Below are 13,912 nucleotides of genomic sequence, written 5' to 3'. Positions count from 1 at the left end.
GCCAACAGTGCCTTGGGTGCCTTCCTCCTTCTATCTGCTGTCACGCCTTTACCCATGGCTCCTTCCCCTCAGCCGCACTCATGGGCCATTCACCTGCCCTTCTGAGTCAGCGCCGGGCAGCAGGTGCAGCCCTGGGCTCTCTGGTGGCTTCCCCGGGTTCGTGGTTGACCAGCTGTACACCTGGAACAAACACTCCAAGCATGGGTCCTCCTGTGCGTGCCAACACGGGCCCCTGCCCTCCATGGTGCACCTGGCTGCTTAGGGCTGAGTCACAGAAAACAGCGGCAGGAGTCCCCCAGGGCACCCAGCTCTCCTGGCTCCTGACACCTTCTCTTTCCCCTACAACTCAACTTCCTCACACAGAGATGGGGACAGTTCTGCATGGCTAAAAAGAAGAGAGAGATGCAAGGATAGAGAGAGGAGGGGAGAAAAGAGAGGGACAATGAGAGGAGGGGAAAAAGTGTAGGATTTGAGGAAACTTGCCCCAATTATTTTATAGATGACAAAGCAGACTCTGAGAAGTCAGGTAAGTTGGAAAAAAAAAAGAAAGAAAAAGAAAAAAAAGCACAGTTTCTGGCAGCCTTGGCGCTAACACTGGCTGAGTGAAGACTTCTGAAACAGCAGCATTGTGTGCAACCGGAGTTGGTTTTCGAGGGAAGGCTCTAGATTGTTCTCTCTCCAGGGACTTTGAAGGACATCAAAAAGAAGCCACCAGGGCGTTCACAATAGCCATCCTCAGAGTCCAGGGACCGAACCTGTGTTTGTTCTTTTCCTGTATAAGACAAGTTTTCTGCAGGAAACAGGAATCATTTTGAGACAGGAAAAAAAAGTTTTCGGAAGACGCAGGGCGAGAGGAGCGGGTATTCGTGGAGGTGAGCTGGGGCTTGTTATTGCGAATTCTCCGTGTTATCACATTTTCCGTGACTCCTCGGGGCGGCTGTCGCCTGGGGAACGGGAACATGAACCATGTAAATGTGGCTCACAGGAGAAGGGGCCTCAGCATTTTTTCCCTTCTGTTGCTGTCGTGGAAAATCTGTGAGGCTGATGGAGGCTGTCGGGAAAGGTGGGCCCAGACGTGATCCTCTGGGGCCAGCGGAGCAGGTGCACAGCTGGTATGAAATCAACAGGTTTTGATGAGTGTCACAGTATATCACCTTCAGAGCACCCAGCAGCTCTGGGCACTTGGGGCTTACGCAGGCGCCAGGTGCCTGTGACCCACAAATCCTGGGGTTCCAGTAAGTTACCCATGTAGGGGTCACAGGCTCTGCGTAGCCAGCTCTGGAGGCTTCTGCAGGAAGGCAGACTCTGCCTGCACAGCCCGTGTATAATCTGGGAGCATGGAGGACCATGACCAGTGGGGTCTACACTGCTGTCCCCTGGGACTGGGAGACGAGAGCAGACTCTTGTCACAGACTCACAGCTCTGTGTCCTGCAGTGGTGCACACACTCAGACCGACAGGAGCTTGCCTTCGTGCTCCATCAACACCGGAATCGCGGCCATATGGCTAAAGGAGTTGATTTTGTTGCCCCCGTAAGGTTAAATCCGTGCATGGATTACATTTTTCCTAGTGTGTGTTTTCCGCGAGCTTCTTAAAAAGAAATCTTTTTCGTTTCCTTAAGCTTTTTGATTCTTGGCTTCGAAAAGGAAATGACTTCCTCCTGCAAGAAGGAACGGTTGCCGGAGGAGTGCCGAGTGATGGATGACAAATGACGAGTGACGAGTGACAGGTGGAGTTTGAGCGGGGCTGGAGACAGTTTGAATGAGGGACTCCACTTCCTTCCAGAAGCCTTCTGCTCTTGCCTGGGCGTTCGTTTCTCTGCATAAATATTATCAAAGACCGGAAAGCAAACATAAAACGCATAGATCATTTTCTCAAAAACCAAACCAGTCCATCCCGTCACCCAGAGCGTATTGTTCTAAGAAAGGAATTTTAGAAAGGAATCTGTGGGGGTGTCCCGGGAGAATTCAAACAGGAGTGGAATTCTGGAAGCTGCTTCCCCATCAGGCGGGCTGCCGAGGCCTGGCGCTAGCTGCCAGTCACTGCTCGGGACGAGTAGCGGGACATCCGTCTGCAGCGTGCCGTGGGTGAAATCCCTGTCCCCTCCCGTCCTCGGCGGCGAGGCGAGCCCCTCCGTCGGCGGCAAGGCGAGCCCCTCCGTCGGCGGCAAGGCGAGCCCCTCCGTGTGGCAGGGAGAGAGGGAGGGTTGCGATAATTGCGTCCATGTGCAGCCCATTGCCTTGATTGCGTGCAAGCGAATTTATGGGCAGCGGGTGACGCGGCAGCGGCTTCTGTGCGGGCGCACACTGCTCTCTTCTGAGCACAGGAGACGATTTATGAGTCTGCTGACATTCGTGGAGGTGGCTGGGTACATGGGGGGACCGGCCGGAAACCCCTCCATCCATATATTTTTCTTACTTGCTGAAACACAGATAAATCTCTATGCTGTGAGTCTGAAACGGCAAGGCTTCAGAGTTAGCACCGGGTGGTGGTTGGCGAGGGCAGGCGGGAGGGGTTGTGGACCGTATTCTTAGATCACCCCAAACCCCAGAGCTGGACATTGTCACATCTGGGTGAGACTTCTCAACAGTCTGCATGCTTTATGCAACAGGCACTTTCACCCAGCACCCCGCACCTCCTGGGTACTAACTGGAAAATACTCCTGTCCTAGCTTCTTCAGATGGAAGAGGAGAAAGGCAGCTAGCTTTGTGGAACATGTTTTTAGTTTTTTTTTTTTTTTAAAGAAAAAGCAATGTTAATCCTTGATTAAATGTCAGGAAGTCATGCTGCCTCCCCCGTGCGTGGCGCTGAACTTGGCTGTGAGGGACGACTGGTGGGCCAGGCGCCGCGGGCTTAGTCCCTCCTCATCCGAAACCCTTGGTGCCAGCAGTGTTTGGATTGGGCAGTCTCGTTTCCAGAGTTTGCAATCCGTGTCTCAGAGCTGAGACCCAAGACTAAACCCAGAGTCCTTCGGGCGTCTCACGCGTCACACGTGCGTCCCCGCCTCGCCTGAGGGCACTGACGGAATATGTCACGTATCAAGTCCCACCGTGGGAGGGGTTCCTCTTGTGGAGTCTGTTGTAGAACCTTCCAGCGTGTCCGGTGGTAGAACATTCTGGAGTGTCTGGCCACACAACATTCTGAGTCTGAGTTGCGATTGGGAAACTCAGCCTGCACTCGGAGGGTATTCCTGCTGTCGGAGCCTCACTCCCTGCGGGGAGTGCCATTTGCTCGCTGCCCTTTGCTGCACAAGCACTCCACCTAGTCACTCCAGAGAGCCGGTGTGTGTTCTCTCACAGGGCCCGCCCCGAGAACCTGGGCTCCACTGATCTGGCTCCTCCAGGCCTGCACGTAGCATCCAGGGCCTCCTCTGCTGCCGAGCTCTCATGGTTGCTGGCAACATCGGCTCCCTGCCTTGGCTCCCAGCAGGCCACGGGCTGCGGTCTTGCTCAGTACCCTCAGTACCCGGCTGGGTGGGCTTGTCAGTACTGCAGCTAAGTATCCTAATAAGTGGAGATGAGAGCCGGGAAGCATGGGGGAGGCTCCAGTATCCTGGGGCACATGCACAGAGAGGACATCTGGTCTCCCTGAGCATCTACCATGGGTTGGAACTGAATCACCAGCCCCGTCCACTCACAAGGGCGGTGAAGTCCATGGCAGGAGCAGGACGGATGCTGAGATGAGGGGGACAGACAGCATGACCTCAGGCAGGGACAGCGTGGTCCTTCACAGACCTCAGGCGGGGACAGCGTGGTCCTTCACAGACCTCAGGCAACCCCAGCTTCTCTGTTGCAGGTAAAGCAAGGCTGGGCTCACGGTCCCCTGGTCACTGCAGGAACCAGGCCAACGTGGCGTGCCTCTCCACCGAGCCAAGGAGAGGCGCGCCACGTTGGCCATTTCATAGAAACAGGATCAATCTATTCTGGGTAATTTATGGGGTTGATGCGATTTCAATTAAAATCCCAACAGGATAATTTATGGAACTCGAAAACATAATTATTAAAGTCATTAGGATTAAAATAAGAGAATCAGAACAGTAGGGAAGGACAAATGGCACTTTATTTGCAAGTAGATCATAAAGAAAAATAAGGTAACTGCATTGTACTAATATGAAATCGCGAGCATAGATCAAGGAGACAGAGAGCCCAGGAACTGACACCGAGGGACGGGGCGTGGACTCCCTGACTGATGCAGTCTTAAAGTCATCAAAGGAGAGGGACACCGTTGCAAAGACATGATGGCTTTAATTGGTAAAACCAGATTTGAGAATTTAAAGCCACCCCTGGGGTAGGGGGGCAGGTGCAATTTCTCGACTATAACAAGCAAAAAAGGAGTGTAGAAGAAAATGGAGCCGATACCTCTGTAAACATCACACATGCCATTATAATACACTGTTAGACACAGCAGAACACCAGGCACAAAACGTGAAATCGGCTTTTACTGAAAAGCACCGTATTGCTTCGTCACAAACCCTCGTGCTGGTGGCAGGGTAAGGGACACTGTGCTGTCCTCCGTGAGGGAAGCCAGGCGGCAGCCCCGAGCTGCAGGCACGGCTGGGTCCCGCTGCTACCCCTTCCTGCCACCGGGCAGAATAACAGACCCGGCCCGCAGGCCCTCTCTCCCCTGTTGTCATGCCTACGACTCCAGAGGTGCCTGGGCTTGTCCTTGATGCATCTTCACCCTGACCTTGTAAAACCATGCGAAGTGAGCTTGGACAGAACGTCTGCCCTTCAAGCACGGCTGCTGTGCTCAGCAGACATCTGCAAGCTGTGCGCCAAGGGCAGCTGCCTTGATGGGTAAGGCAGTGCGGCAGCAGGCCTGGGCAGGCTGGCACAGGTCTCACGGCTGCCACCGCAGTGCCGGGTGCCCCCCTGCCTTCAGGAGAATCCCACCCACCTCCCACTGCAGAGCTACAGTGGGAATGTTCCGGGCACAGAAAGGGTCCCCCAGATCCTACACGCCCCACTTCTCGTGCGCTACACCAGGCATTTTCAAGATGTTCATAGAGATTATGCATCGTATGCGTGTGGCGAGGGAGGGGAGAACGGGGACTATGCATGGATTTAAAATTTTCTGCGCCCTCTTTTGAATTATTATTAACTGTACATATTTAAGGACTCTGGCTAGAAGAGCTATTATCAAAAAGATTACACACGCACACAGACGTACTGGCCAGGAGTCAGAGAACGGGGCCTGGTAGACACTGCTGCTGGGAATGTCAGTTCTGTTAGCACAGCCATGATGGAGAGCTCCCTCAAGAAACCCACAGTGGATCTGTGATATGTGGTACAATCTGGCAATCTTATTCCTCTTTTTCCCATGAACTTTTGAAGTCCCTTTCCTAAAATCCCAGAGACAGGGGCATAGCCGCTGGCTGTGTGCCAAAGTGGGGGGCTGCCTGGCAGGATGCGTCTCTAAGGCTAAGGCAGCCTCAGGATGGACGTTGCCTCTGGGAGATCAAAGACAGAGATGGACAGCTGGGCTGCCAGGCTGCAGACCTGGTGGGAGTGTGGGAGATGGAGGGCTGAAGAGAGCCCAAGGAGTGACAGGATGGTTGGAGTTCAAGGCAGTGTCAACGCGTAGAACCCCGGCCCTCGGGAGAAGGGTGTGATGGGGTGCAGGCCCCGTCTGAGGGCTGGGGGCCCCAGTCCTAGACAGTGCGATTTAGCAGAGACATCTCTGGGCGAGATGTGGCACCGATGGGAAGACAGGAGGCAGTGACTGCTGCAGGAGCTACTCAGCCTGGGAGGTGCCCGAGCACACGGTCCCTTGGGAGACACTCCCTAGGGAAGCCAGGAACTGGGTGGGCATCTCAGCTCCCTTCTTGGGGCTGTCCTTGGAGATTCTTGCTTGTAGAGAAATCCCACCCTGTACACCATACCAGCAGGTGACTAAATGTGCGTGAACCACTCGGAAGTGGCAGCTAAGTCCATAGGCACCTGCCTCTCACACAGGTACAGTCCTCTGGTCGGTGTCTCCCATTGCCATGGCTCCTTTTTGTTCTGTAGACCTGAGTGGAAGGAAAGCGGGTCTGCAGATGGCCCGGGCTGTCTCACGCAGCTGTGTGATGAGCGCTGCTTCACTTGCTGCACTCCACAGGGTGGACGCTGGGCAGGAGGGGCTGCTTCCTTGCCTGGTACCAGGATTTGAGGGAGGGGAGGGAGTCCAGCAAGGACACCCCACAGGGACCACAGGGACCCGACAGGCGCTGTGTGTTGACTTATGAACCAGCAGAGCGGCACAAATGCAAAGGTGCCCACATGACCACATGGCGTTGGGCGCATGGCTGAGGCAAAGGCGTGACTGAATGCTGAACCTGCAGAGACTCATGCTCTGCGCTTGCTCATGTTTCACAGGATTTTGTGGCAGATTTTGTTTTTAGTAGAGAAGATGCTTGCACCTGCTAGAGCACAAGTGATGCTCTCTGTATCAGCCAGCCCTGGACCACACACACTCATGCATACACTCACACACACATCAGCACACACATGTAGTTACACACTCTTACATACACTTACACACATGCTCATATGTATACATACTCATAGCATACCCTTACACATATACACACATACACACTCACAATACACACACACATACACAACAGTCCCCAGGAGGAGATGCTCCTAAGCAGTGCACAGCTGTGCCTTCCACCCTGCACGGAGGCACTGAGCCTATTGTCCAAAGCCAGAGTAGGCTGCCTTCCTTCCTTCTCAAGTCCACAGGGACACCCTCACAGGGACCTGTGCTTGTGAAATCAGAGGGAGATCTGCACGAGGTGGTCGGGGAGGACCCCTCTGGCTTGGCCACACATGAGCAAAACCTTGCAGAAAGTGGAGGAATAGGGCACGTGTGGTGCTTCCCATGGGCAGGTGGGAGGCCGTGGAGATGGGGCCACAGAGGGGCTGAGACTGCATGGAGGGGGACAACAGTCCAGTGACTGACTTGGGACACTGGAAGGCAAATGGGGCCACTGCTGTTAATTGCATACAGCCTGGCCCATCCTGAGTAAAACAATGTTTTGGGTGCGGATTTCCTTTTGGGTAAGAGAACTGGGGAGAACTGGTGAACTCTGAGCAAGGTGGCACAAGGTGATTTAGGTGTGGGTATCCCAGTAACAGCTGGCCTGGCCCCAGGCAAGGGGGAACCAGCAGCAGGATGTGCTGTGGGTTGAACTTGGGTGGAGAAGAAGTTAAGGACAATCCCTGGCCTGGGTCCTTGGAGCAACTGGGAGAAGGAGTTTCCACTTTCTGAAATAGAAAAAAAAAAAGCCAGAGGAGGAAGAGGAGGAGGTTTGCAATATGGAGCAGAGTGTGAAACCCGGCATTCACAGGTGGGGAAGCGAGAAGGACCCAGGAGAGCAGACGGAGCAGGCGTGGTCCCTGTGGGGAGAGCGAGTGCCTGGAGGGTGATGCAGAGGGCAGACGCTGCTCATGTGCCCTTCAGGAGTGAGACAGAGAAGCCAGGTCATAGGAGAGCTGGACGGAGCCTGCACGGGAGCCGAGAAGGAGGGAGATGGACAACGGCGCTGCTAAGCCTGGGCGGTCATCTGTCAGGGCTGCCCAGCCAAGTCCAGCAGCCTCAGAAACGTACCATGGTCCCCAGTTGTGAGCAGGTGGATGCTGGAGGGTGGGGCTGCCCCACACTCCTCTCCCTTCTCATACAGGGCACCTCCTCCCCAGGTCTTCCTCATACTGTCTTGCCCCTATGCCCATCCATCTTGGTGCCCAAAAGCCCGCCCTTTAGGGGGATCCTGACCCGACAGAGTCAGAGCCATCCTGAACCCTTGGTGTCTGCAGGGAGCCTACATATACTGAGGCAACCTCCTGAGGTGTGGGGGCCCAACGCAGCCCCTGACTGCCTTAGTGGGGCCACACCAGGGACCATCTCTTGGGAGCTGAGCAGGAAGCTGGGGCGGCCCTGAGAATTCCGCTTGTGAGCTGCATCCTGACAAGAGGGGGCAGGCAGGAAGAGGAGGACTCTGGGGTCTAGGGGGTGTGAGAAGGCCCAAGCTTGGCAGAAGGGGCCTCTGAGGGGCGAATCCTGTGTGCAGGTGGCAGCCCCCTCCCTGGCACCTGCACGCATTCCGGCAGAAGTGCCGAGGTCTAGGTGCACATGACTGCCCAGCCCTCCACAAGTTTCCCAGGCTCACCACCATGGTGATGTGGGGCTCCCGGCTCAGCAGAGGCAGGAACAGGCAGCTCTTCGGAGGATCGGATTCCACAGACAGCAGAAACCTGCATTCCCACTTTTGATCACCAAGCGCCTGTTGCTGACAGCATGTAATTTGGGCTCCTTGGTTACTCCAGGGGGCATCCGAGGTGGGCCATCCCCTGCGGTCAAGGCTGTCTGAGCCCAGCTGTTTGCCCTGAAAGCTAAAATAGCACTTGTCCTTGCACTCCACCTGGAGTTCGGGGGTCTCTCCGTGGGTCTCTCCGGCAGGATGAGCCGGAGCCCTGCCGCTTGCTCCCTGTATGCGGCAGCGGCCTGCTGCCTGCGCCCTGGTGTGCCGGTGTCCCCCTGGTACAGCAGGAGGAGATGACAGAGTAGGATCTGTATTGATTTGTTCTGTGTCATCAGAAGCCCGTGTCACAGGGCCAGCATTGTGTATGGCAGGTCAATCTGTCTCTTATGTCACTGGCAGCTCCTGTGGACACTGTCTCATGTTCCAGCTGCTCTACTTCTAAACCAGCTTCCTGCTAATGGACTGGACACATGGGCAGAGTAATACCCAAATGTTTGGGCCCCCTGGAGCCATATGGGAGACCCATGTGAAACTCCTGGAACTCAGCTTTAGCCTGGCTCGTTGCCACCATTTGGGGAGTGACCCAGCAGGTGAAGATTCTCTCTCTTGCTCTCTCTCCCTCCCTTCCTCCCTCCCTCCCTCTTCTCCACCCCCACCCCCTTTCTGACTTTCAAATAACTAACTGTGGTCACACTGAATAGCAGAGGACGGTCCTGCGGCGGTCGCTGCGTTTGGGCAGGAAGATCAGAGCAGTGACTGCAGTGGGTCATGTGCAGTCATGAAGTCTGACGGTACTGGGGGAGGGGACACCCAGAGAGGGTTGCAAAGGCTAAAGCAGGAGGAAGAGCAGGCCTGTGGAAGCCATCTTCCTTCCGCAGTCTTGGCTTCTCAGCTGATTCTGAAGTGCAGGTGTCCTTGCAGGTGGCCTGGGTGCAGGGCTGGGATCTTGGCTGGGACTCTTAGGGTCATTGTGGTTATCAGCCGTGAGTGTGGACCCCTCCTTCATCGTCTCTCGGGCTTACTTGTTATCCTTTTGCTGCTGTTGTCAGGGCTTGGGCAAAGTAATTCCATTTTGTTCTAGCAGCTTCCACACACAAGCTGCAACATGTAGAAATGAAAGTACCCCCCAGCCGCTTGGACAAGGGGCTGTGGAGGGAATAAGGAAGCAGTGACAGGGTTTTGAGTCCTGGTCAGCCTGGACCGTGCAGATATGAGACAGGACATGGCCAAGCCATGAGAAGGGCTTGGGCAGTGGGCTTCATGGACAGGCAATGTGTGGGGCAGATTGAGGCTTCGGACAGTCCCATGACTGTGGAAGGTAAGAGCTGCTGTGCCTGGCCTCAGCCATCTCAGGTCCGTGTCTCCCCTCATTGTGTCCAGAGTCTAGCTGGTGCTAAACAGATGTGTTCTGACTCAGGGAGAGGGCCATCCAGCCTAGGCCATGTAAGGTCCACAAAGTCATGTGGTCTGGCCCTGTCAAGGCAATCACAGCAAGGCTTGAAATCCAGTGTATCTATAGCAGGCTATTAACGTGATGATTTTATACAACTGCTATCCAGAAGGCTCTTAGCCAAATAAAAGGTTCCCCAGCCTGATATGTGAATGGACGGATGGCTAGGTGGGTGAGTGGGTGGGTGGGTGGACGGGTGAGTGGATGGGTGGGTGGGTGGGTGTGTGGATGGGTGGGTGAGTATGGATGGATGGATAGATAGATGATGAGCACCCTAGGGACCCGACCTCTGGTCCCTAAGTGCACCTCTTAGAAGTTCCACCACCTTTCCATACCACCACCTTGCTCACCAAACTCCCAAACTCATGAGCATTACAGGGACTGAGAACACATCCCAGCCACAACAGGCCATTTCAGACTTCATGTCCCAGCAGCCTCCAGGGAGCCTCCCCATCCAGTCGCCGGTTGACTCAGAGCAGAGTATGTGCCCTGTGTGAAGGGCCCGTAACGTGTCCCTCCGCCCTCTTTGCCTCTGGCGTGTGTGGGAGGGCGGACTGACTCTGCACATGGCACCAGATTCCGGAAGCAGTCACAGTCATGCCACTCGCTTCCACTGGAAGACAAAGAGACTTGTAGCACGACTCGGGAATGTCTTGTTGTTTGGAAAAATATATGTAATATTTATAAGAATGTGTAGGTGTGCATTAGCATATAATCAGATTGTTTTTCATGAACTAGATATATGTATTTTAGAAATTCCCAAGTTTAAATATCTAATTAGATATCTACATAAACATAAAATTGAATATAAAATTAAATATTGACTGTAAGTCACACAGGAAGCTTTCTGGAATCCTCAAAAGCTGTTGAAGTGTGAAGGGCTCCTGGGAGCGTTTGAGAACGTGGTTATGAAGTCATTTGAAATGTGGTCCTCCCCATCTCTTCGCTTGTTACACAGTTGGGAATTAATAGAACCAGATTGGCAGGAACTTTTTCCCTTCTCGGTGTTGAATCAATGTGACATTTGTGGCAAAGCCAGCTTCCTTTAGAAATATTAAATGTATGTTCCATATGAAATTGCCAACGTGGAATCTGAAAGCCTGTCTCACCGATGTGGCACTCCACGCTACACAATGTAACACAAACGTAAAAGATTCTGAAGTGCAGGTGTGTGTTTCACACCCAGGCACTGGATTTGTGATTTGTCGTCAAAATCCTGTGTTTATCCTAAAGGTTAAACAGGAAGAAATGATTTGTGTGTCTGTCTTCACCCTTAACTCAAAAAGCAGAGTACCTCAATATATTTTTAGAAGAAAAAAAAAAAGAAGAAGAAGAAATAAAGCATGATCTATTGTAAAAAAAAAAAAAAAAAAGAAAAACAACAACGTTGTTCCCAGAGGAAGGGACCCACCCTGAATGTCTCGGGTTGCGCGTGCCTTGCTCCTGATCCACAGGCTTCCCACCTGGTCTGCCCGCCGTCAGTGACAGGAGCACGTGCCCATCGGGACAGCCGTGGGTCCCACTCACTCGGCCCTCCCTGTCTCCTGCAGGAATCTCACCGGCACGTTTCCCGACTACCCCAGCGAAGAAGAAGGAGGCTCTGCCGTCATTTTCTCCAACAAGACCCCACAGCAGGTGCGGGGGTTTTGAGAAATGGGTCGTTGTGTAATTGGGTCTTGGTTGTTTACCCACAAACGTGTACATGGGAACACCCCTGGGTGCTCATCAGCAGGCACAAGGCAACACACTTGGTTTCTCGCCACACACGTTTTGCCTGAACACTCTGGAACTCCCTGGTCTCCCGCACTGCATTCCAGAGTGAGCTTGCCCTCGGCAGAGTGCCAACTGGGAGGCGTCCTCTGGCTGAATGCTGAGCGGCTACGACTGAGCAGCCCTTTCTGCGCTGGTCTCACTGCCCTGTTCCTCTCAGTGCCCTGCGGTCCCAGTCCTCCCAGCCGCAGGCAGCCCTGGCTGCACTCCTCCACCACGCCTCTGGCCGCTGCCCTGCAGAGCCTGGGTGCTGGGCCTGCCGCTCCCTGCCTCCAGGAAACCCTTCTCACTCAATCCTGGAGTGTTGCCTGCCAGGCCAGCACCATGGATCGCCTCCGCGAACTCCCCTAGCACTCAGCATTTACATCCAAAGCTGGTTTGAATTATCTTCATAAACTAATGCGAGGAAAATGCCTTTGGCCCAACCTTGGCCGGAGAAGCTGGGTTAAGCTTACTTGATTAATTCTCAGCTGTGATATGACATTACTAAATGGAAGCATTTTTTTAGATGTTCCTATCAGAACTGTGAGTCAAACTTTCCTGGGAAATTTTAACAGTTATAATAAGATTTTTAAAATGAGTTAGAAATATTTGATGATCCTCTTTTCAAATTACGTGACAGAAAATTCAACGAGTTTCATAAGGAATTATATCTATGCATTTTACAGAACCGTACAGAGTGTATGGACAGAACCGAAGCTGTGAACAAACTGAGTGAGGAATTATTTGAAATCCCTAAAACATTACCTTTCCATATCCCGTGCTGGTAATCTAGTTCCAGACAAACTCTAAGCAAGTTGATTAATATACTTACTTAGAAGTTCCTGTAGAAAAATGGATATTTGAAATTTCCAAAAATTTTTTGGAACAGAGCTAGAATGACTGGGATGACGGGGAACCTCCGTGTTGGCATAAGTCAAGCTAGAGAGGTGCAGAGCAAGTGGAAGCCCGTGGTGTTGGGCGAGGAGTGGATAAACCAGCAACAAAGTAACGGGCAGCGTGACCACAGACATCCTGTGCCAAGCGCCTACAAAGTGCTGCATGCAAATTAATGTACTTAACGCCTCAAACCTGGGAAAGCAAGAGAATAGGCGGATGTATTCAATAACACACAGTTCAAATGGCAGATGACTAAAATGATATTAAAATCATATAATAAACTAAGGAAAGCATTTACAGCAAGCCTGACATAGCTTCTGTGCATATAGAATTCTTAGAAAGCAATAGAAATGGCATAGCACGAATACACCAGGATCCCATATGGGAGCTGGATCATGTCCTCACAGCTCTGCTTCCCATCCAGCTCGCTGCCTGTGGCCTGGGAAAGCAGTCGAGGACGGCCCAAAGCCTTGGGACCCTGCACCCAGGTGGAGATCGGAAGAAGCTCCAGGCTCCTGGCTCCGGATCGGCTCAGCTCTGGCAGTTACAGCCATTTGGGGAGTGAACTAGCAGAGGGAAGCTCTTTCTCTCTGTTTTTTTCCTTCTCTCTGTAAATCTGCTTTTCCAATAAAAATTAAATGAAGAAGAAGGAGAGGAAAAGAAGGAGAAAAAGAGAGAACAACAGGAAAACCTGACCTCCCCAAAGGAAAAGAAGGCAAAGACTCAAAACCAGAAATTTAATCAAGTACATTTTTAAAAAGCAACCAGAGCAAGGGAATTTATAAAAGGGTGCTGTGTCTCTTCACCTATGGCTTGGGTCCAGATTTTAAATCACAATAATGAGCTGATGCATATATGGGGAAAAAAGTCATTCTCAGGCATTGTTGCTAGATACACATATTAATATAGCATTTTATAACTTTAAAATTTTTATTTATTTGAAAATCAGTTCCATAGAGAGAGAGAGATCTTCCATCCACTGGTTCACTCCGCAAGTGGCCAGTAGCTTCCTCTGGTGTTCCATGTGGTGCTGGGGCCCAGGGCCTTCTTCCACGGCTTTGCCAGGCACGTGAGCTGGGAGGTGGGTTGGCAGTTTAGCAGGCAGAACATGAACCAGTGCCCGTATGGGATGCCAGCAGTGCAGGTGGCTGCTTTATTCACTGCGACACAATACCAGCTCAGCATGCCATTTTTAAAGGAGTACGGATTAGCCTGGCATTGTGGCTCAGTGCGTTAAGCCATCTTCTGATACCAGCACTAGTTGTAGTGCCAGCTGCACCACTTCCAGCTCAGCTCCCTGCTACTGTGCCCGGGAAGGCAGCAGAAGATAACGCATGTACCTGGGCTCCTGCACCCACGTGGGAGACCCAGAGAGTCTGCCGTGTGGCCATGTGGGGGGTAACTACCAGATGAAGCAGCCCTCTGCATCTCTCTCTTACTCTGTTTTTCAAAATGAGCAAGGATCCAGGAAATATCAAGAAAAGTATTGAGTATTCCATCTCACCCATCAGAGCTGTTTGGGAAACCGAGTCTAAGGAAGTCATAACAAGACAAGTCGCCTTACAAGAG

General features: G+C 52.6%; 1 protein-coding gene across 2 annotated transcripts in view; it reads left to right on the top strand.

The window, feature by feature from the left end:
* IQCA1 (IQ motif containing with AAA domain 1) overlaps window positions 1-13,912 on the top strand; it is a 109,906-nt gene that overhangs the window by 30,912 nt on the left and 65,082 nt on the right. For both annotated transcript variants that reach the window (XM_040972482.1, XM_040972481.1), the window contains exon 7: window positions 11,245-11,329. In XM_040972482.1, coding sequence (XP_040828416.1) covers window positions 11,245-11,329 — 85 coding nt within the window. The remainder of the gene's footprint in view (window positions 1-11,244; window positions 11,330-13,912) is intronic.

This window comes from Ochotona curzoniae, unplaced genomic scaffold (assembly GCF_017591425.1).
Source record: "Ochotona curzoniae isolate NIBS_2020 unplaced genomic scaffold, NIBS_Ocur_1.0 contig_2294, whole genome shotgun sequence".
In the NCBI taxonomy this organism is placed as follows: domain Eukaryota; kingdom Metazoa; phylum Chordata; class Mammalia; order Lagomorpha; family Ochotonidae; genus Ochotona; species Ochotona curzoniae.
The sequence above is the reverse complement of the archived record's forward strand: the minus strand, read 5'-3'. Positions and strand labels throughout refer to the sequence as shown.